The 22,592-nt window shown below is 56.0% G+C and overlaps 1 protein-coding gene across 1 annotated transcript in view; it reads left to right on the top strand.

Annotated features, from left to right (window-relative positions):
- LOC142906771 (diacylglycerol O-acyltransferase 2-like) overlaps positions 1 to 22,592 on the top strand; it is a gene marked incomplete at its 3' end in the record, with an annotated part of 60,995 nt that overhangs the window by 34,199 nt on the left and 4,204 nt on the right. The window contains exons 3-5 of the mRNA XM_076055237.1: positions 15,143 to 15,210; positions 17,055 to 17,165; positions 21,488 to 21,558. Of these exons, the coding sequence (XP_075911352.1) occupies positions 15,143 to 15,210; positions 17,055 to 17,165; positions 21,488 to 21,558 (250 nt within the window). The remainder of the gene's footprint in view (positions 1 to 15,142; positions 15,211 to 17,054; positions 17,166 to 21,487; positions 21,559 to 22,592) is intronic.

The following is a 22,592-nucleotide window of genomic DNA, read 5'->3' as shown; positions in this document are numbered from 1 at the left end:
TGTTTCTGTGTCTCCCCGTGTCCCTGTTTCTCCTCGTGTCTCTGTCTTCCCGTGTTTCTGTGTCTCCCCGTGTCTCCCCGTGTCTCTGTGTCTCCCCGTGTCTCTGTGTCTCCCCGTGTCTCCCCGTGTCTCTGTGTCTCCGCGTGTCTCTGTGTCTCCCCGTGTCTCCCCGTGTCTCTGTGTCTCCCCGTGTCTCTGTGTCTCCGCGTGTCTCTGTGTCTCTCCGTGTCTCTGTGTCTCCGAGTGTCTCTGTGTCCCCCGTGTCTCTGTCTCTCTGTGTCTCCCCGAGTCTCTGTGTCTCCGCGTGTCTCTGTGTCTCCCCGTGTCTCTGTGTCTCTGTGTCTCGCCGTGCCTCAGTGTCTCCCCGTGTCTTTGTGTCTCCGCGTGTCTCTGTGTCTCCGCGTGTCTCTGTGTCTCCCCGTGTCTCTGTGTCTCCCCGTGTCTCTGTGTCTCCGCGTGTCTCTGTGTCTCTCTGTCTCCCCGAATCGCTGTGTCTCCGCGTGTCTCTGTGTCTCTCCGTGTCTCTGTGTCTCCCCGTGTCTCCCCGTGTCTCTGTGTCTCCGCGTGTCTCTGTATCTCCCCGTGTCTCTGTGTCTCCCCGTGTCTCTGTGTCTCCCCGTGTCTCCCCGTGTCTCTGTGTCTCCCCGTGTCTGTGTCTCCCCGTGTCTCTGTGTCTCCGCGTGTCTCTGTGTCTCCCCGTGTCTCTGTGTCTCTGTGTCTCCCCGTGTCTCTGTGTCTCTGTGTCTCCCCGTGTCTCTCTCCCCGTGTCTCTGTCTCTGTGTCTCTGTGTCTTCCCGTGTCTCTGTGTCTCTGTGTCTCCCCGTGTCTCCGTGTTTCTGTGTCTCCCCATGTCCCTGTTTCTCCCCGTGTCTCTGTCTTCCCGTGTTTCTGTGTCTCCCCGTGTCTCCCCGTGTCTCTGTGTCTCCCCGTGTCTCTGTGTCTCCCCGTGTCTCCCCGTGTCTCTGTGTCTCCGCGTGTCTCTGTGTCTCCCCGTGTCTCCCCGTGTCTCTGTGTCTCCCCGTGTCTCTGTGTCTCCGCGTGTCTCTGTGTCTCTCCGTGTCTCTGTGTCTCCGAGTGTCTCTGTGTCCCCCGTGTCTCTGTCTCTCTGTGTCTCCCCGAGTCTCTGTGTCTCCGCGTGTCTCTGTGTCTCCCCGTGTCTCTGTGTCTCTGTGTCTCGCCGTGCCTCAGTGTCTCCCCGTGTCTTTGTGTCTCCGCGTGTCTCTGTGTCTCCGCGTGTCTCTGTGTCTCCCCGTGTCTCTGTGTCTCCCCGTGTCTCTGTGTCTCCGCGTGTCTCTGTGTCTCTCTGTCTCCCCGAATCGCTGTGTCTCCGCGTGTCTCTGTGTCTCCGCGTGTCTCTGTGTCTCCCCGTTTCTCTGTGTCTCCCCGTGTCTCTGTGTCGCCGCGTGTCTCTGTGTCTCTCTGTCTCCCCGAATCGCTGTGTCTCCGCGTGTCTCTGTGTCTCCCCGTGTCTCTGTGTCCCTGTGTCTCCGTGTGTCTCTGTCTCCCCGCGTGTCTCTGTGTCTCCCCGTGTCTCTGTGTCTCCCCGTGTCTCTGTGTCTCCCCGTGTCTCTGTGTCTCCGCGTGTCTCTGTGTCTCCCCGTGTCTCCCCGTGTCTATGTGTCTCCCCGTGTCTCCCCGTGTCTCTGTGTCTCCCCGTGTCTCTGTCTCTCTGTGTCTCCCCGTGTCTGTGTCTCCCCGTGTCTCTGTGTCTCCGCGTGTCTCTGTGTCTCCCCGTGTCTCTGTGTCTCTGTGTCTCTGTGTCTCTGTGTCTCCCCGTGTCTCTGTGTCTCCCCGTGTCTCTATGTCTCCGCGTGTCTCTGTGTCTCTCCGTGTCTCTGTGTCTCCGAGTGTCTCTGTGTCCCCCGTGTCTCTGTCTCTCTGTGTCTCCCCGAGTCTCTGTGTCTCCGCGTGTCTCTGTGTCTCCCCGTGTCTCTGTGTCTCTGTGTCTCGCCGTGCCTCAGTGTCTCCCCGTGTCTTTGTGTCTCCGCGTGTCTCTGTGTCTCCGCGTGTCTCTGTGTCTCCCCGTGTCTCTGTGTCTCCCCGTGTCTCTGTGTCTCCGCGTGTCTCTGTGTCTCTCTGTCTCCCCGAATCGCTGTGTCTCCGCGTGTCTCTGTGTCTCCGCGTGTCTCTGTGTCTCCCCGTTTCTCTGTTTCTCCCCGTGTCTCTGTGTCTCCCCGTGTCTCTGTGTCCCTGTGTCTCCGTGTGTCTCTGTCTCCCCGCGTGTCTCTGTGTCTCCCCGTGTCTCTGTGTCTCCCCGTGTCTCTGTGTCTCCCCGTGTCTCTGTGTCTCCGCGTGTCTCTGTGTCTCCCCGTGTCTCCCCGTGTCTATGTGTCTCCCCGTGTCTCCCCGTGTCTCTGTGTCTCCCCGTGTCTCTGTCTCTCTGTGTCTCCCCGTGTCTGTGTCTCCCCGTGTCTCTGTGTCTCCGCGTGTCTCTGTGTCTCCCCGTGTCTCTGTGTCTCTGTGTCTCCCCGTGTCTCTGTGTCTCCCCGTGTCTCTGTCTCTCTGTGTCTCCCCGTGTCTGTGTCTCCCCGTGTCTCTGTGTCTCCGCGTGTCTCTGTCTCTCCCCGTGTCTCTGTGTCTCTGTGTCTCCCCGTGTCTCTGTGTCTCTGTGTCTCCCCGTGTCTCTCTCTCCCCGTGTCTCTGTCTCTGTGTCTCTGTGTCTTCCCGTGTCTCTGTGTCTCTGTGTCTCCCCGTGTCTCCGTGTCTCTGTGTCTCCCGGTGTCCCTGTTTCTCCCCGTGTCTCTGTCTCCCCGTGTCTCTGTGTCTCCCCGTGTCTCCCCGTGTCTCTGTGTCTCCGCGTGTCTCTGTGTCTCCCCGTGTCTCTGTGTCTCCCCGTGTCTCTGTGTCTCCCCGTGTCTCCCCGTGTCTCTGTGTCTCCGCGTGTCTCTGTGTCTCCCCGTGTCTCCCCGTGTCTCTGTGTCTCCCCGTGTCTCTGTGTCTCCGCGTGTCTCTGTGTCTCTCCGTGTCTCTGTGTCTCCGAGTGTCTCTGTGTCCCCGTGTCTCTGTCTCTCTGTGTCTCCCCGTGTCTCTGTGTCTCCGCGTGTCTCTGTGTCTCCCCGTGTCTCTGTTTCTCTGTGTCTCGCCGTGCCTCAGTGTCTCCCCGTGTCTTTCTGTCTCCCCGTGTCTCTGTGTCTCCGCGTGTCTTTGTGTCTCCGCGTGTCTCTGTGTCTCCCCGTGTCTCTGTGTCTCCCCGTGTCTCTGTGTCTCCGCGTGTCTCTGTGTCTCTCTGTCTCCCCGAATCGCTGTGCCTCCGCGTGTCTCTGTGTCTCCGCGTGTCTCTGTGTCTCCCCGTGTCTCTGTGTCTCCCCGTGTCTCTGTGTCGCCGCGTGTCTCTGTGTCTCTCTGTCTCCCCGAATCGCTGTGTCTCCGCGTGTCTCTGTGTCTCCCCGTGTCTCTGTGTCCCTGTGTCTCCGTGTGTCTCTGTCTCCCCGCGTGTCTCTGTGTCTCCCCGTGTCTCTGTGTCTCCCCGTGTCTCTGTGTCTCCCCGTGTCTCTGTGTCTCCGCATGTCTCTGTGTCTCCCCGTGTCTCCCCGTGTCTCTGTGTCTCCCCGTGTCTCCCCGTGTCTCTGTGTCTCCGTGTGGCTCTGTGTCTCCCCGTGTCTCTGTGTCTCCGCGTGTCTCTGTGTCTCCGCGTGTCTCTGTGTCTCCCCGTGTCTCTGTGTCTCTGTGTGTCCCCGTGTCTCTGTGTCTCTGTGTCTCCCCGTGTCTGAGTCTCCAAGTGTCTCTGTGTCTCCGCGTGTCTCTGTGTCTCCCCGTGTCTCTGTGTGTCCCCGTGTCTCTGTGTCTCTGTGTCTCCGCGTGTCTCTGTCTCCCCGCGTGTCTCTGTGTCTCCCCGTGTCTCTGTGTCTCCCCGTGTATCTGTGTCTCCTCGTGTCTCCCCGTGTCTCTGTGTCTCCGCGTGTCTCTGTATCTCCCCGTGTTTCCCCGTGTCTCTGTGTCTCCCCGTGTCTCTGTGTCTCCGCGTGTCTCTGTGTCTCCCCGTGTCTCTGTGTCTCCCCGTGTCTCTGTGTCTCCCCGTGTCTCTGTGTCTCCCCGTGTCTCTGTGTCTCCCCGTGTCTCTGTGTCTCCGCGTGTCTCTGTGTCTCCCCGTGTCTCCCGTGTCTCTGTGTCTCCCCGTGTCTCCCCGTGTCTCTGTGTCTCCGTGTGGCTCTGTGTCTCCCAGTGTCTCTGTGTCTCCGCGTGTTTCTGTGTCTCCGCGTGTCTCTGTGTTTCTGTATCTCCCCGTGTCTCTGTGTCTCCGCGTGTCTCTGTGTCTCCCTGTGTCTCTGTATCTCCCCGTGTCTGTGTGTCTCACCGTGTCTCTGTGTCTCACCGTGTCTCTGTGTCTCCGCGTGTCTCTGTGTCTCCGCGTGTCTCTGTGTCTCCGCGTGTCTCTGTGTCTCCCCGTGTCTCTGTGTCTCCGCGTGTCTGTGTCTCCCCGTGTCTCTGTGTCTCCCCGTGTCTCTGTGTCTCCCCGTGTCTCTGTGTCTCCCCGTGTCTCCGCGTGTTTCTGTGTCTCCCCGAGTCGCTGTGTCTCTGTGTCTCCACGTGTCTCTGTGTCTCTGTGTCTCCGCGTGTCTCTGTCTCCCCGCGTGTCTCTGTGTATCCCCGTGTCTCTGTGTCTCCTCGTGTCTCCCCGTGTCTCTGTGTCTCCGCGTGTCTCTGTGTCTCCCCGTGTCTCCCTGTGTCTCTGTGTCTCCGCGTGTCTCTGTGTCTCCCCGTGTCTCTGTGTCTCCGCGTGTCTCTGTGTCTCCGCGTGTCTCTGTGTCTCCGCGTGTCTCTGTGTCTCTGTGTCTCCCCGAGTCTCTGTGTCTCTGTGTCTCGCCGTGTATCAGTGTCTCCCCGTGTCTTTGTGTCTCCCCGTGTCTCTGTGTCTCCCCGTGTCTCTGTGTCTCCCCGTGTCTCTGTCTCTCTGTGTCTCCCCGTGTCTGTGTCTCCCCGTGTCTCTGTGTCTCCGCGTGTCTTTGTGTCTCCCCGTGTCTCTGTGTCTCTGTGTCTCCCTGTGTCTCTGTGTCTCCCCGTGTCTCTCTCTCCCCGTGTCTCTGTCTCTGTGTCTCCCTGTGTCTCTGTGTCTCTGTGTCTCCCTGTGTCTCCGTGTCTCTGAGTCTCCCCGTGTCCCTGTTTCTCCCCGTGTCTCTGTCTCCCCGTGTCTCTGTGTCTCCCCGTGTCAGTGTCTCCACGTGTCTCTGTGTCTCCGCGTGTCTCTGTGTCTCCCCGTGTCTCTGTGTCTCCGCGTGTCTCTGTGTCTCCCCGTGTCTCTGTGTCTCTGTGTGTCCCCGTGTCTCTGTGTCTCTGTGTCTCCCCTTGTCTGAGTCTCCCCGTGTCTCTGTGTCTCCGCGTGTCTCTGTGTCTCCCCGTGTCTCTGTGTGTCCCCGTATCTCTGTGTCTCTGTGTCTCCGCGTGTCTCTGTCTCCCCGCTTGTCTCTGTGTCTCCCCGTGTCTCTGTGTCTCCCCGTGTCTCTGTGTCTCCCCGTGTCTCCCCGTGTCTCTGTGTCTCCGCGTGTCTCTGTATCTCCCCGTGTGTCTGTGTCTCTGTGTGTCCCCGTGTCTCTGTGTATCTGTGTCTCCCCTTGTCTGAGTCTCCCCGTGTCTCTGTGTCTCCGCGTGTCTCTGTGTCTCCCCGTGTCTCTGTGTGTCCCCGTGTCTCTGTGTCTCTGTGTCTCCGCGTGTCTATGTCTCCCCGCGTGTCTCTGTGTCTCCCCGTGTCTCTGTGTCTCCCCGTGTCTCTGTGTCTCCCCGTGTCTCCCCGTGTCTCTGTGTCTCCCCGTGTCTCTGTGTCTCCGCGTGTCTCTGTGTTTCCCCGTGTCTCTGTGTCTCTGTGTCTCCCCGTGTCTCTGTGTCTCTGTGTCTCCCCGTGTCTCTCTCTCCCCGTGTCTCTGTCTCTGTGTCTCTGTGTCTTCCCGTGCCTCTGTGTCTCCGCGTGTTTCTGTGTCTCCGCGTGTCTCTGTGTTTCTGTATCTCCCCGTGTCTCTGTGTCTCCGCGTGTCTCTGTGTCTCCCTGTGTCTCTGTATCTCCCCGTGTCTGTGTGTCTCACCGTGTCTCTGTGTCTCACCGTGTCTCTGTGTCTCCGCGTGTCTCTGTGTCTCCGCGTGTCTCTGTGTCTCCGCGTGTCTCTGTGTCTCCCCGTGTCTCTGTGTCTCCGCGTGTCTGTGTCTCCCCGTGTCTCTGTGTCTCCCCGTGTCTCTGTGTCTCCCCGTGTCTCTGTGTCTCCCCGTGTCTCCGCGTGTTTCTGTGTCTCCCCGAGTCGCTGTGTCTCTGTGTCTCCACGTGTCTCTGTGTCTCTGTGTCTCCGCGTGTCTCTGTCTCCCCGCGTGTCTCTGTGTATCCCCGTGTCTCTGTGTCTCCTCGTGTCTCCCCGTGTCTCTGTGTCTCCGCGTGTCTCTGTGTCTCCCCGTGTCTCCCTGTGTCTCTGTGTCTCCGCGTGTCTCTGTGTCTCCCCGTGTCTCTGTGTCTCCGCGTGTCTCTGTGTCTCCGCGTGTCTCTGTGTCTCCGCGTGTCTCTGTGTCTCTGTGTCTCCCCGAGTCTCTGTGTCTCTGTGTCTCGCCGTGTATCAGTGTCTCCCCGTGTCTTTGTGTCTCCCCGTGTCTCTGTGTCTCCCCGTGTCTCTGTGTCTCCCCGTGTCTCTGTCTCTCTGTGTCTCCCCGTGTCTGTGTCTCCCCGTGTCTCTGTGTCTCCGCGTGTCTTTGTGTCTCCCCGTGTCTCTGTGTCTCTGTGTCTCCCTGTGTCTCTGTGTCTCCCCGTGTCTCTCTCTCCCCGTGTCTCTGTCTCTGTGTCTCCCTGTGTCTCTGTGTCTCTGTGTCTCCCTGTGTCTCCGTGTCTCTGAGTCTCCCCGTGTCCCTGTTTCTCCCCGTGTCTCTGTCTCCCCGTGTCTCTGTGTCTCCCCGTGTCAGTGTCTCCACGTGTCTCTGTGTCTCCGCGTGTCTCTGTGTCTCCCCGTGTCTCTGTGTCTCCGCGTGTCTCTGTGTCTCCCCGTGTCTCTGTGTCTCTGTGTGTCCCCGTGTCTCTGTGTCTCTGTGTCTCCCCTTGTCTGAGTCTCCCCGTGTCTCTGTGTCTCCGCGTGTCTCTGTGTCTCCCCGTGTCTCTGTGTGTCCCCGTATCTCTGTGTCTCTGTGTCTCCGCGTGTCTCTGTCTCCCCGCTTGTCTCTGTGTCTCCCCGTGTCTCTGTGTCTCCCCGTGTCTCTGTGTCTCCCCGTGTCTCCCCGTGTCTCTGTGTCTCCGCGTGTCTCTGTATCTCCCCGTGTGTCTGTGTCTCTGTGTGTCCCCGTGTCTCTGTGTATCTGTGTCTCCCCTTGTCTGAGTCTCCCCGTGTCTCTGTGTCTCCGCGTGTCTCTGTGTCTCCCCGTGTCTCTGTGTGTCCCCGTGTCTCTGTGTCTCTGTGTCTCCGCGTGTCTATGTCTCCCCGCGTGTCTCTGTGTCTCCCCGTGTCTCTGTGTCTCCCCGTGTCTCTGTGTCTCCCCGTGTCTCCCCGTGTCTCTGTGTCTCCCCGTGTCTCTGTGTCTCCGCGTGTCTCTGTGTTTCCCCGTGTCTCTGTGTCTCTGTGTCTCCCCGTGTCTCTGTGTCTCCCCGTGTCTCCGTGTTTCTGTGTCTCCCCGTGTCCCTGTTTCTCCCCGTGTCTCTGTCTTCCCGTGTTTCTGTGTCTCCCCGTGTCTCCCCGTGTCTCTGTGTCTCCCCGTGTCTCTGTGTCTCCCCGTGTCTCCCCGTGTCTCTGTGTCTCCGAGTGTCTCTGTGTCCCCGTGTCTCTGTCTCTCTGTGTCTCCCCGTGTCTCTGTGTCTCCGCGTGTCTCTGTGTCTCCCCGTGTCTCTGTGTCTCTGTGTCTCGCCGTGCCTCAGTGTCTCCCCGTGTCTTTCTGTCTCCCCGTGTCTCTGTGTCTCCGCGTGTCTCTGTGTCTCCGCGTGTCTCTGTGTCTCCCCGTGTCTCTGTGTCTCCCCGTGTCTCTGTGTCTCCGCGTGTCTCTCTGTCTCCCCGAATCGCTGTGCCTCCGCGTGTCTCTGTGTCTCCGCGTGTCTCTGTGTCTCCCCGTGTCTCTGTGTCTCCCCGTGTCTCTGTGTCGCCGCGTGTCTCTGTGTCTCTCTGTCTCCCCGAATCGCTGTGTCTCCGCGTGTCTCTGTGTCTCCCCGTGTCTCTGTGTCCCTGTGTCTCCGTGTGTCTCTGTCTCCCCGCGTTTCTCTGTGTTTCCCCGTGTCTCTGTGTCTCCCCGTGTCTCTGTGTCTCCCCGTGTCTGTGTCTCCGCGTGTCTCTGTGTCTCCCCGTGTCTCCCCGTGTCTCTGTGTCTCCCCGTGTCTCCCCGTGTCTCTGTGTCTCCGTGTGGCTCTGTGTCTCCCCGTGTCTCTGTGTCTCCGCGTGTCTCTGTGTCTCCGCGTGTCTCTGTGTCTCCTCGTGTCTCTGTGTCTCTGTGTGTCCCCGTGTCTCTGTGTCTCTTTGTCTCCCAGTGTCTGAGTCTCCAAGTGTCTCTGTGTCTCCGCGTGTCTCTGTGTCTCCCCGTGTCTCTGTGTGTCCCCGTGTCTCTGTGTCTCTGTGTCTCCGCGTGTCTCTGTCTCCCCGCGTGTCTCTGTGTCTCCCCGTGTCTCTGTGTCTCCCCGTGTCTCTGTGTCTCCGCGTGTCTCTGTGTCTCCGCGTGTCTCTGTGTCTCCCCGTGTCTCTGTGTCTCCCCGTGTCTCTGTGTCTCCGCGTGTCTCTCTGTCTCCCCGAATCGCTGTGCCTCCGCGTGTCTCTGTGTCTCCGCGTGTCTCTGTGTCTCCCCGTGTCTCTGTGTCTCCCCGTGTCTCTGTGTCGCCGCGTGTCTCTGTGTCTCTCTGTCTCCCCGAATCGCTGTGTCTCCGCGTGTCTCTGTGTCTCCCCGTGTCTCTGTGTCCCTGTGTCTCCGTGTGTCTCTGTCTCCCCGCGTGTCTCTGTGTCTCCCCGTGTCTCTGTGTCTCCCCGTGTCTCTGTGTCTCCGCGTGTCTCTGTGTCTCCCCGTGTCTCCCCGTGTCTCTGTGTCTCCCCGTGTCTCCCCGTGTCTCTGTGTCTCCGTGTGGCTCTGTGTCTCCCCGTGTCTCTGTGTCTCCGCGTGTCTCTGTGTCTCCGCGTGTCTCTGTGTCTCCTCGTGTCTCTGTGTCTCTGTGTGTCCCCGTGTCTCTGTGTCTCTGTGTCTCCCAGTGTCTGAGTCTCCAAGTGTCTCTGTGTCTCCGCGTGTCTCTGTGTCTCCCCGTGTCTCTGTGTGTCCCCGTGTCTCTGTATCTCTGTGTCTCCGCGTGTCTCTGTCTCCCCGCGTGTCTCTGTGTCTCCCCGTGTCTCTGTGTCTCCCCGTGTCTCTGTGTCTCCCCGTGTCTCCCCGTGTCTCTGTGTCTCCGCGTGTCTCTGTATCTCCCCGTGTCTCCCCGTGTCTCTGTGTCTCCCCGTGTCTCTGTGTCTCCGCGTGTCTCTGTGTCTCCCCGTGTCTCTGTGTCTCCCCGTGTCTCTGTGTCTCCGCGTGTCTCTGTGTCTCCCCGTGTCTCTGTGTCTCCCCGTGTCTCTGTGTCTCTCCGTGCCTCTGTGTCTCCGCGTGTCTCTGTGTCTCCCCGTGTCTCCCCGTGTCTCTGTGTCTCCCCGTGTCTCCCCGTGTCTTTGTGTCTCCGTGTGGCTCTGTGTCTCCCAGTGTCTCTGTGTCTCCGCGTGTTTCTGTGTCTCCGCGTGTCTCTGTGTTTCTGTATCTCCCCGTGTCTCTGTGTCTCCGCGTGTCTCTGTGTCTCCCTGTGTCTCTGTATCTCCCCGTGTCTGTGTGTCTCACCGTGTCTCTGTGTCTCACTGTGTCTCTGTGTCTCCCCGTGTCTCTGTGTCTCCGCGTGTCTCTGTGTCTCCCCGTGTCTCTGTGTCTCCGCGTGTCTCTGTGTCTCCGCGTGTCTCTGTGTCTCCCCGTGTCTCTGTGTCTCCGCGTGTCTGTGTCTCCCCGTGTCTCTGTGTCTCCCCGTGTCTCTGTGTCTCCCCGTGTCTCTGTGTCTCCCCGTGTCTCCGCGTGTTTCTGTGTCTCCCCGAGTCGCTGTGTCTCTGTGTCTCCGCGTGTCTCTGTCTCCCCGCGTGTCTCTGTGTCTCCCCGTGTCTCTGTGTCTCCTCGTGTCTCCCCGTGTCTCTGTGTCTCCGCGTGTCTCTGTGTCTCCCCGTGTCTCCCTGTGTCTCTGTGTCTCCGCGTGTCTCTGTGTCTCCCCGTGTCTCTGTGTCTCCGTGTGTCTCTGTGTCTCCGCGTGTCTCTGTGTCTCTGTGTCTCCCCGAGTCTCTGTGTCTCTGTGTCTCGCCGTGTATCAGTGTCTCCCTGTGTCTTTGTGTCTCCCCATGTCTCTGTGTCTCCCCGTGTCTCTGTGTCTCCCCGTGTCTCTGTCTCTCTGTGTCTCCCCGTGTCTGTGTCTCCCAGTGTCTCTGTGTCTCTGCGTGTCTTTGTGTCTCCCCGTGTCTCTGTGTCTCTGTGTCTCCCTGTGTCTCTGTGTCTCCCCGTGTCTGTGTCTCCCCGTGTCTCTGTCTCTGTGTCTCCCCGTGTCTCTGTGTCTCTGTGTCTCTGTGTCTCCCCGTGTCTGTGTCTCAACGTGTCTCTGTGTCTCCGCGTGTCTCTGTGTCTCCCCGTGTCTCTGTGTCTCCGCGTGTCTCTGTGTCTCCCCGTGTCTCTGTGTCTCCCCGTGCCGTGTCTCTGTGTCTCTGTGTCTCCCCGTGTCTCTCTCTCCCCGTGTCTCTGTCTCTGTGTCTCTGTGTCTTCCCGTGTCTCTGTGTCTCTGTGTCTCCCCGTGTCTCCGTGTCTCTGTGTCTCCCCGTGTCCCTCTTTCTCCCCGTGTCTCTGTTTCCCCGTGTCTCTGTGTCTCTGTGTCTCCCCGTGTCTCTGTGTCTCCGCGTGTCTCTGTCTCCCGTGTCTCTGTGTCTTCCCGTGTTTCTGTGTCTCTGTTTCTCCCCGTGTCTCCCCGTGTCTCTGTGTCACCCCATGTCTCTCTGTCTCCCCGTGTCTTTGTGTCTCTGTGTCTTGTGTCCGCGTGTCTCTCCGTGTTCCTGTGTCTCCCCGTGTCTCTGTCTCCCCGTGTCTCTGTGACTCTGTGTCTCCCCGTGTCTCTGTGTCTCTGTGTCTCCCCGTGTCTCTGTGTCTCCCCGTGTCTCTGTGTCTCTGTGTCTTCCCGTGTCTCTGTCTCCCCGTGTCTCTGTGTCTCTGTGTCTCCCCGTGTCTCCGTGTCTCTCTGTCTCCCCGTGCCCCTGTGTCTCCCCGTGTCTCTGTCTCCCCGTGTCTCCCCGTGTCTCTGTGTCTCCCCGTGTCTCAGTGTCTCTGTGTCTCCCTGTGTCTCTGTGTCTCCCCGTGTGTCTGTGTCTCCCCGTGTCTCTGTGTCTCCTCGTGTCTGTGTGTCTCCTCGTGTCTCTGTGTCTCCTCGTGTCTCTGTCTCCCCGTATCTCTGTGTCTCCCCGTGTCTCTGTCTCTACGGGTCTCTGTGTCTCTGTGTCCGTGTGTCTCTCCGTGTCTTTGTGTCTCCCCGTGTCTCTGTCTCCCCGTGTCTCCCCGTGTCTCTGTGTCTCCCCGTGTCTCAGTGTCTCTGTGTCTCCCTGTGTCTCTGTGTCTCCCCGTGTGTCTGTGTCTCCCCGTGTCTCTGTGTCTCCTCGTGTCTGTGTGTCTCCTCGTGTCTCTGTGTCTCCTCGTGTCTCTGTCTCACCGTATCTCTGTGTCTCCCCGTGTCTCTGTCTCTACGGGTCTCTGTGTCTCTGTGTCCGTGTATCTCTCCGTGTCTTTGTGTCTCCCCGTGTCTCTGTATCTTCCGGTGTCTCTGTGTCTCCCCGTGTCTCTGTGTCTCCCTGTGTCTCTGTGTCTCTGTGTCTCCCCGTGTCTCCGTGTCTCTCTGTCTCCCCGTGCCCCTGTGTCTCCCCGTGTCTCTGTCTCCCCGTGTCTCCCCGTGTCTCTGTGTCTCCCCGTGTCTCAGTGTCTCTGTGTCTCCCTGTGTCTCTGTGTCTCCCAGTGTGTCTGTGTCTCCCCGTGTCTCTGTGTCTCCTCGTGTCTGTGTGTCTCCTCGTGTCTCTGTGTCTCCTCGTGTCTCTGTCTCCCCGTATCTCTGTGTCTCCCCGTGTCTCTGTCTCCACGTGTCTTTGTGTCTCTGTGTCCGTGTGTCTCTCCGTGTCTTTGTGTCTCCCCGTGTCTCTGTATCTTCCGGTGTCTCTGTGTCTCCCCGTGTCTCTGTGTCTCACCGTGTCTCTGTGTCTCCCCTGGTCTCTGTGTCTCCCGTTGTCTCTGTGTCTATCCGTGTCTCTGTGTCTCCCCGTGTCTCTGTGTCTCTGCTTGTCTCTATGTCTCCCCGTGTCTCTGTGTCTCTGTGTCTCTGTGTCTCCCCGTGTCGCTGTGTCTCTGCTTGTCTCTATGTCTCCCCGTGTCTCTGTGTCTCCCCGTGTCTCTGTGTCTCCCCGTTTCTGTGTCTCCCCGTGTCTCTGTTTCTCTGTGTCTCACCGTGTCTCTATGTCTCCTCGTGTCTCTGTGTCTCCCCGTGTCTCTGTGTCTCTCAGTGTCTCTGTGTCCCTCCATCTCTCTGTGTCTCCCTGTGTCTCTGTGTCTCCCCGTGTCTCTGTCTCCCCGTGTCTCTGTGTCTCCCCTTGTCTCTGTCTCCACGTGTCTCTGTGTCTCTGTGTCCGTGTGTCTCTCCGTGTCTCTGTGTCTCCCCGTGTTTCTGTGTCTCCCCGTTTCTCTGTGTCTCCCCGTTTCTCTGTGTCTCCCCGTGTCTCTGTGTCTCTGTGTCTCCCCGTGTCTCTGTGTCTCCCCGTGTCTCTGTGTCTCCCCGTGTCCCCGTGTCTCTGTGTCTCTGTGTCTCCCCGTGTCTCTGTGTGTTCCCGTGTCTCTGTGTCTCCCCGTGTCTCCACGTGTCTGTGTTTCTCCCCGTGTCTCTGTGTCTCCGCGTGTCTCTGTGTCTCCCCGTTTCTCTGTGTCTCCGCGTGTCTCTGTCTCCCGTGTCTCTGTGTCTATTCGTGTCTCAGTGTCTCCCCGTGTCTCTGTGTCTCCCCGTGTCTCCCCGTGTCTCTGTTTCTCTCCGTGTTTCTGTCTCCCCATGTCTCTGTGTCCCTGTGTCTCTGTGTCTCCCCGTTTCTCTGTCTCCCAGTGTCTCTGTGTCTCTGTATAACTGTGTTCGTGTGTCTCCCCGAGTCTCTGTATATCCCCGTGTCTCTGTGTCTCCCCGTGTCTCTGTGTCTCTGTGTCTCTATGTCTCCCCGTGTCTCTGTGTCTCTGTGTCTCCCCGTGTCTCTGTTTCTCTGTGTCTCCCCGTGTCTCTGTGTCTCCCCGTGTCTCTGTGTCTCCCCGTGTCTCTGTGTCTGCACGTGTCTCTGTGTATCTTTCTCTCCCCGTGTCTCTGTGTCTCCCCGTGTCTCTGTGTCTCCCCGTGTGTCTGTGTCTCCCCGTGTCTCTGTGTCTCACCGTGTCTCTGTGTCTCCCCGTGTCTCTGTGTCTCCCCGTGTCTCTGTGTCTCCCCATGTCTCTGTGTCTCTGATGGTCTCTGTGTCTCCCCGTGTCTCTGTGTCTCCCCGTCTCTGTGTCTCCCCGTGTCTCTCTGTCTCTGTGTCTCCCCGTGTCTCTGTGTCTCCTGGTGTCTCTGTGTCTCCCCGTGTCTCTGTGTCTCCCCATGTCTCTGTGTCTCCCCGTGTCTATGTGTCTCCCCATGTCTCTGTGTCTCTGATTGTCTCTGTGTCTCCCCGTGTCTCTGTGTCTCCCCGGGTCTCTGTGTCTCTCCGTGTTTCTTTGTCTCCCTGTGTCTCTGTGTCTCCCCGTGTCTCTGTGTCTCCCTGTGTCTCTATGTCTCTGTGTCTCCACGTGTCTCTGTCTCCCAGTGTCTTTGTGTCTCCCCGTGTCCCTGTGTCTCTGTGTCTCTGTGTCTCTCCGTATCTGTGTCTCCCCATGTCTCTGTTTCCGCGTGTCTCTGTGTCTCCCCGTGTCTCTGTGTCTCTGTGTCTCTATGTCTCCCCGTGTCTCTGTGTCTCTGTGTCTCCCCGTGTCTCTGTTTCTCTGTGTCTCCCCGTGTCTCTGTGTCTCCCCGTGTCTCTGTGTCTCCCCGTGTCTCTGTGTCTGCACGTGTCTCTGTGTATCTTTCTCTCCCCGTGTCTCTGTGTCTCCCCGTGTCTCTGTGTCTCCCCGTGTGTCTGTGTCTCCCCGTGTCTCTGTGTCTCACCGTGTCTCTGTGTCTCCCCGTGTCTCTGTGTCTCCCCGTGTCTCTGTGTCTCCCTATGTCTCTGTGTCTCTGATGGTCTCTGTGTCTCCCCGTGTCTCTGTGTCTCCCCGTCTCTGTGTCTCCCCGTGTCTCTCTGTCTCTGTGTCTCCCCGTGTCTCTGTGTCTCCTGGTGTCTCTGTGTCTCCCCGTGTCTCTGTGTCTCCCCATGTCTCTGTGTCTCCCCGTGTCTATGTGTCTCCCCATGTCTCTGTGTCTCTGATTGTCTCTGTGTCTCCCCGTGTCTCTGTGTCTCCCCGGGTCTCTGTGTCTCTCCGTGTTTCTTTGTCTCCCTGTGTCTCTGTGTCTCCCCGTGTCTCTGTGTCTCCCTGTGTCTCTATGTCTCTGTGTCTCCACGTGTCTCTGTCTCCCAGTGTCTTTGTGTCTCCCCGTGTCCCTGTGTCTCTGTGTCTCTGTGTCTCTCCGTATCTGTGTCTCCCCATGTCTCTGTCTCCGCGTGTCTCTGTGTCTCCCAGTGTCTTTGTGTCTCCCCGTGATGAGTAGTGAATGGGTGATGGTGTTGATGATAGTGATGGTGGTGGTGATGATGGTGGTGATGGTGTTGATGATAGTGATGGTGGTGGTGATGATGGTGGTGATGGTTTTGATGATAGTGATGGTGGTGGTGATGGTGTTGATGATAGTGATGGTGGTGATGGTGTTGATGATAGTGATGGTGGTGATGGTGTTGATGATAGTGATGGTGGTGATGGTGTTGATGATAGTGATGGTGGTGGTGATGATGGTGGTGATGGTGTTGATGATAGTGATGGTGTTGGTGATGGTGTTGATGATAGTGGTGGTGATGGTGTTGATGATAGTGATGGTGTTGGTGATGATGTTGATGATAGTGATGATGGTGGTGATGGTGATGATGATAGTGATGGTGATGATGATAGTGATGGTGGTGGTGATGGTGATGATGATAGTGATGGTGGTGATGGTGATGATGATAGTGATGGTGGTGGTGATGGTGTTGATGATAGTGATGGTGTCACCCCCCCCCAGGGTTGCCATGGAGACTCACCTCCGCACGCTGGTGATGGTGAAGTGGCTCATGTCATTCGTCGCCTTGGGTACGGTAACCGCGACAACCTACCCCCAAACTACACCATAACTACCCCCAAACTACACCATAACTACCCCCAAACTACACCATAACTACCCCCAAACTACACCATAACTACCCCAAAACTACACCATAACTTCCCCCAAACTACACCATAACTACACCATAACTACCCCCAAACGACACCATAACTACCCCCAAACTACACCATAACTATCCCCAACCTACACCATAACTACCCCAACTACACCATAACTATCCCCAACCTACACCATAACTACCCCCATAACCACCCCCAAACTACCCCCAAACTACACCAAAACTACCTCCAAACTACACCAAAACTACCCCCAAACTACACCATAACTACCCCCAAACTACACCATGACTACCCCCAAACAACACCATAACAACCCCCAAACTACACCATAACGACCCCCAAACTACCCCCAAACTACACCAAAACTACGCCCAAACTACACCATACTTACCCACAAACTACACCATAACTACCCCCAAACTACACCATACCTACCCCCAAACTACACCATAACTACCCCCAAACTACACCATACCTACCCCCAAACTACACCATAACGACCCCCAAACTACACCCAAAAAACACCATAACACCCCCCAAACTACACCATAACTACACCATAACTACCCCCAAACTACACCATAGCTACACCATAACTTCCCCCATACCACACCATAACTACCCCCAAATGACACCATAACTACCCCCCAAACTATACCGAAACTACGCCATAACTACCCCCAAACTACACCAAAACCACCCCCAAACTACTCCCAAACTGCACCCAAACCACACACAAACTACACCCAAACTACACTTAAATTGCAACCAAACTACACCAAAGCTACCCCAAACTGCACCCAAACTACCCCCAAACTACACCATAACTACCCCCAAACTACACCATACCTACTCCCAAACTACACCATAACTACCCCCCAAACTACACCATAACTACCACCAAACTACACCATAACTACCCCCGAATGACACCATAACTACCCCCCAAACTACACCATAACTACACCATAACTACCCCCAAACTACACCATATTTACCCCCTCCCCCAAACTACATCCACATCACACCCAAACTACCCCCAAACTACACCATAACTACACACAAACTACACCCTAACTGTACTCAAACTACACTTAAATTGCAGTTAAACTACACCAAAGCTACCCCCAAACTACCCCCAAACTATACCCAAACTACAAACAAACTACACCATAACTACTCCCAAAACAACACCGAAACTACACCGAAACTACCTCCAAACTACACCAAAACTATACTGAAACTACACCATAACTACCCCCAAACTACACCATAACTACACCCAAACTACACCGAAACGACGCCATAACTACCCCCAAACTACACCATAACTACCCCCAAACTACCCCCAAACTACACCAAAACCACCCCCAAACCACTCCCAAACTACACCCAAACTATCCCCAAACTACATCCAAACTACACCAAAACTACACCGAAACTACACCGAAACTACACCGAAACTACACACAAACTGCACTCGAACTACACTTAAATTGCAACCAAACTACACCAAAGCTACCCCCAACTACCCCCAAACTGCACCCAAACTACCCCCAAACTACACTCAAACTATACCGAAACTACACCCTAACTACCCCCAAACTACACCGAAACTACACCGTATTTACCCCCCCCCCCCAAACTACACCCAAACTACCCACAGACTACACCATAACTACCCCCAAACTACCCACAAACTACACGGTGTGTGCAGGTGTGTTCAAAGGTGTGCTGTGTGTGCGCTACAGGTATGATGTGCCAGTTGTTGCTGCTTTACACGTTACTATGGACGAGGCTATGGCCACTTGCTCTGCTCTACTACACCTGGTGGTTCACTGACATCAACACCCCTTACACAGGTGAACTCACACACACACACAGGTGAACTCACACACACACAGGTGAACTCACACTCACACACAGGTGAACTCACACACAAACAGGTGAACTCACACACACACAGGTGAACTCACACACACACAGGTGAACACACACACAGGTGAACTCACACACACACACACAGGTGAACTCACACACACACAGGTGAACTCACACTCACACACAGGTGAACTCACACACTCACACACAGGTGAACTCACACACACACAGGAGAACTCACACACACACAGGTGAACTCACACACACACACACACAGGTGAACTCACACTCACACACACAGGTGAACTCACACACACACAGGTGAACTCACACACACACACAGGTCAACTCACACACACACACAGGTCAACTCACACACACAGGTGAACTCACACACACACACAGGTCAACTCACACACACACACAGGTGAACTCACACACACAGGTGAACTCACACACACTCACACACAGGTGAACTCACACACACACACACAGGTGAACTCACACACACACACAGGTGAACTCACACACACAGGTGAACTCACACACACACACACAGGTCAACTCACACACACACACAGGTGAACTCACACACACAGGGGAACTCACACACACTCACACAAAGGTGAACTCACACACACACACACAGGTGAACTCACACACACACACAGGTGAACTCACACACACAGTTGAACACACACACACACACAGGTGAACTCACACACACACAGGTGAACTCACACTCACACACAGGTGAACTCACACTCACACACAGGTGAACTCACACACACACAGGTGAACTCACACACACACAGGTGAACACACACACAGGTGAACTCACACACACACAGGTCAACTCACACACACACACAGGTCAACTCACTCACACACACACAGGTGAACACACACAGGTGAACTCACACACACACACACAGGTGAACTCACACACACACAGGTGAACTCACACACACACAGGTGAACTCACACACACAGGTGAACTCACACACACACAGGTGAACTCACACACACACATACACAGGTTAACTCACACACACACAGGTGAACTCACACACACACAGGTGAACTCACACACACACACAGGTGAACACACACACAGGTGAACACACACACAGGTGAACTCACACACACACACAGGTGAACTCACACTCACACACAGGTGAACTCACACACACAGGTGAACTCACACACACAGGTGAACTCACACTCACACACACACACAGGTGAACTCACACACACAGGTGAACACACACACACACAGGTGAACTCACACACACAGGTGAACTCACACACACACAGGTGAACTCACATACACAGGTGAACTCACACACACACAGGTGAACTCACACACACACAGGTGAACTCACACACACAGGTGAACTCACACACACACACACAGGTGAACTCACACACACACAGGTGAACTCACACACACACACAGGTGAACTCACACACACACACAGGTGAACTCACACACACACAGGTGAACTCACACACCTGTGTGTGGGGGTGGAGTGTCCGATGGTACAAAATACCCAGGCAGGTGCTTAGTTTTGGTGGGGCTGATGGTAAGGCCCCATCTCTTAGTGGCACGCTCCAGTCCCAGCAGCAGCGTCTCCAACTCCTCCTCTGAATGAGCAGCTATTACCAAATCATCGGCATACATAACGTGGTTGAGCAATAGGGAGCCATCGATCAGCCTCCCATTATAGCTGTACCATATGGAGATTCCCCCGGTACAGCTATTGAAGGCTTCACGAACTACGTGGTCAAAATAGATGTTAAAAAATGTGGGAGCCAGAGGACATCACTGTCGCACCACAAGGTGTACAGGGAATGGCTCTGACTCCCGGCCACGTAGTTTTACCCGGGCCCACTCACCATCATGAAGGTTCTTAATGATCGTGAGCAGAGGGTCAGGTACTCCAAAAGCATGAAGAACAACCCAGAGCCCAGGCCTACTGATGGTATCATAGGCCGTGACCAGGTCAATAAAGCAGAGATGTCGGTCCTTGCTGGAATTCCCTACACCTCTGCTGTAGCAGACGGACAGAAAATATGGCATCTGTGCAGGACCGCCCTTTCCTGAAACCGCATTGGGGCTCCGCAAGCCTCTCCTCAGCGTGCCTGGCAAGGCGATGTTGAATAATCCTTGCCAGACCTTTCCCGGCACACTGAGGAGTGAGATGCCCCTGTAGTTGTTGCAGTCTGTGCGGTCCCCCTTCTTAAAGAGGGGGACCACCAGGGCATCCTTCCAATCCTGCGGAACCCGTCCAGTGGTCCAGACTGTTGTTATGTCATATAGGGCAGTCTGTGCACAAACGCCACCCTCCCTCAGCATTTCGCTTGGGAGATCATCTCTGCCCGCTGCCTTTCCTGGTCTCAGACTCCGGATCGCCTTCAGTACTCCCTCAACGGATGGCACTTCAGCCAGCCACTCACAGGGAGTGACTTCTTCCAATATTTGAGGCACCGCAGCCTTAGCAGGGTCATCCTCACTTTGTGCCACGATGTTTTCCTGGCTGAGGGATTTTCCCTCCTCCAGAAGCTCACAGAAATGCTCAGCAAATCTGCAAACCTGTTCCTGGGGGTCAGAGATTGGATCACTGTTTTTTTCCCTAATGTTGGTAGTAGGTGTGGCACTGCAGGTTGCTTTTTTGATGGAGTTAAATAGAGATTTGTGATCACGGGCCACTGAGGTAGACTCCATCTCCTCAGCAACCCGCGACTACCGCCCATCCTTGCAGCTCTCCGAACCTCCGAGCGAAGGCTGCGGTCAGCCTCCTCATTCTCTGACATGGGATTCTGTAGCTGATGACAGTGGGCCTGTCGCTTTATCTTAACCATCCTGAACACCTCCTCTGTCAGCCAGGGTCTCTGGGGAGGTCTGGACCGCGTACCCAAAGCAGCCATTGCAGCTGAATGAGTCACAGTCCTAAACCTCGCCGATTTACCCTTGACATCAGGAGTGGGGGACGATGCCAACCCCAGCCGCAGGCTATGATGAAATTCTCGCTTGCAACTTTCATCAGATAACTGAGACCAGGCCACTTTAGGTTGGAATGGGGTCCTGGGTGTACACCCACCACCAGAGCGGAAGAATGGCAGGCGCATCTTACAGATGACTAGTCGATGGTCAGAGGGCAGATCAGCTCCATGGTAGGTCCTGGTGTCAAGGACATGGGCTCGCATCTGCTGGTCCGTCACTATGTAGTCCAGCAGATGTTCTTGCTTAGACCCGGCATGCATCCATGATGTTTTTTGGATGCGCCGATGCTGGAACAGCGTGTTGGTAATTACAAGCCCATGGGCTGCACAAAAATCTAGCAGCCTCCTACCGTTGTTATTGAGCTGATCTGGCCCATGCCATCCAATCACTCCAGACCAGGTGCCAGCATCATGACCAACTCGGGCATTGAAGTCACCCAACAAGATGACTGTATTCCGAGGGGCCACTTTAGCTAGCACCTGTGACAGGAGGTCATAGAAGGCATCTGACTCATTGGCCTTGCCTGCATCCCTCCACGGATGTTCGTCTTCGGTGGGGGCATAAGTAACCACAACCACCACTCCTCACCTCCGATTGATAGGAAGGCGAGCCCAAGGTAGCCTGGGGCTTACAGCTTCCCACACCTCACCGCCACGCTCCCACGCCTCCTTCAAAAGAAGAGCCACACCCTGTTGTTTGGCAGTCTGCTGCCCCGAGTAGTGGACTGTCCACCCCTCATGGTGGCAGGAGCCAGAACCGGTCCACCGGACCTCCTGAATGCCACAGAGATCCAGGCGGTACCGGTCCAGCTCCCGACAGAGGAGTGGCAGCCTCTCCTCCGCAGTGAGCGTTCGAATATTCCATGTGGCCACTCGTAGTGGATTTTCGTTGTTTCTGGAGGAGCCCCGAGGGTAGAGATTCAATCTCCTGGCTCCGCCAATTGGGGTTTGGCCAGGAGACGTCATAGACGCCTGTTCCCCCGGGGCCTCCGGCACAAGCTTATTAGTTAGATATTTTAGACGTGGTTTAGTGGTAAATGTTTGAAGGCGGAGGGGTTACCAGCCCCTCGCACCCGTCCAGAGCCCCCGTTTAGCCCCTGTGGCGGTCACAGACGCCATGAGGGGAGGAGCCAATCGGAATTGGAACCTCCCCCCACAGCACTGTCCACGACAGAGTTGCCCTACGGCACCGCGAGGAGCTAGGGGGTTGTTTAGCTCACTCACACGCTCACACAGGTGAGCTCACAGGTGAGTCTTCACACACTCACGCAAGGTGATTGGGCCCTACTTGTTGCAGGAGGAAGGAGATCGCAATGGGTGCGCAGCTGGGCGATCTGGAACTACCTGCGGGACTACTTTCCTGTCAAGGTCAGAGAGGGAGGAGGTGTGATGGTGATGGTGTTGATGTTGCTGATGTTGACGTCATCACATGATGATGTTGACGATGTTGATGGTGATGCTGTTGATAATGTTGATGATGTTGACGATGTTGACGATGTTGATGATGATGTGGATGTTGACGATGTTGATGATGATGTGGATGTTGACGATGTTGATGATGATGATGTTAACGATGTTGACGATGTTGACGATGTTGATGACGACGATGTTGATCAGAATGTTGTTGATGATGGTGATGATGACAGTGACGATGACATTGATGATGTTGACAATGTTGACGATGATGTTGGTGACGACGATGTTGTTGTTGTTGTTGACGTTGTTGTTGTTGTTGACACGTGCCCCCTAGCTGGTGAAGACGTGCGATCTCCCGAGCGACGTGAACCTGGTGCTGGCACTGCTGCTGATGGTGACGGTGTTGTTGTTGATGATGTTGTTGTTGTTGATGTTGTTGTTGTTGATGTTGTTGTTGACACGTGCCCCCAGCTGGTGAAGACGTGCGATCTCCCGAGCGACGTGAACCTGGTGCTGGCCCTGCTGTTGTTGTTGATGTTGTTGTTGACGTTGTTGATGTTGTTGTTGATGTTGTTGTTGTTGACACGTGCCCCCAGCTGGTGAAGACGTGCGATCTCCCGAGCGACGTGAACCTGGTGCTGGCACTGTTGTTGTTGTTGGTGATGTTGTTGTTGTTGTTGACGTTGTTGATGTTGTTGTTGATGTTGTTGTTGTTGACACGTGCCCCCAGCTGGTGAAGACGTGCGATCTCCCGAGCGACGTGAACCTGGTGCTGGCCCTGTTGATGTTGTTGTTGACAGTGATGTTGTTGTTGTTGTTGTTGACGTTGTTGTTGTTGTTGTTGATGTTGTTGTTGTTGACACGTGCCCCCCAGCTGGTGAAGACGTGCGATCTCCCGAGCGACGTGAACCTGGTGCTGGCCCTGTTGTTGTTGTTGTTGACGTTGTTGTTGTTGATGTTGTTGTTGTTGTTGACACGTGCCCCCA

The sequence above is a fragment of the Petromyzon marinus genome, chromosome 70 (assembly GCF_048934315.1).
Source record: "Petromyzon marinus isolate PM22_M1 ecotype Great Lakes invasive population chromosome 70, UKy_Petmar_22M1.pri1.0, whole genome shotgun sequence".
NCBI lineage: Eukaryota > Metazoa > Chordata > Hyperoartia > Petromyzontiformes > Petromyzontidae > Petromyzon > Petromyzon marinus.
This window is presented reverse-complemented; position numbering and strand designations above follow the sequence as displayed.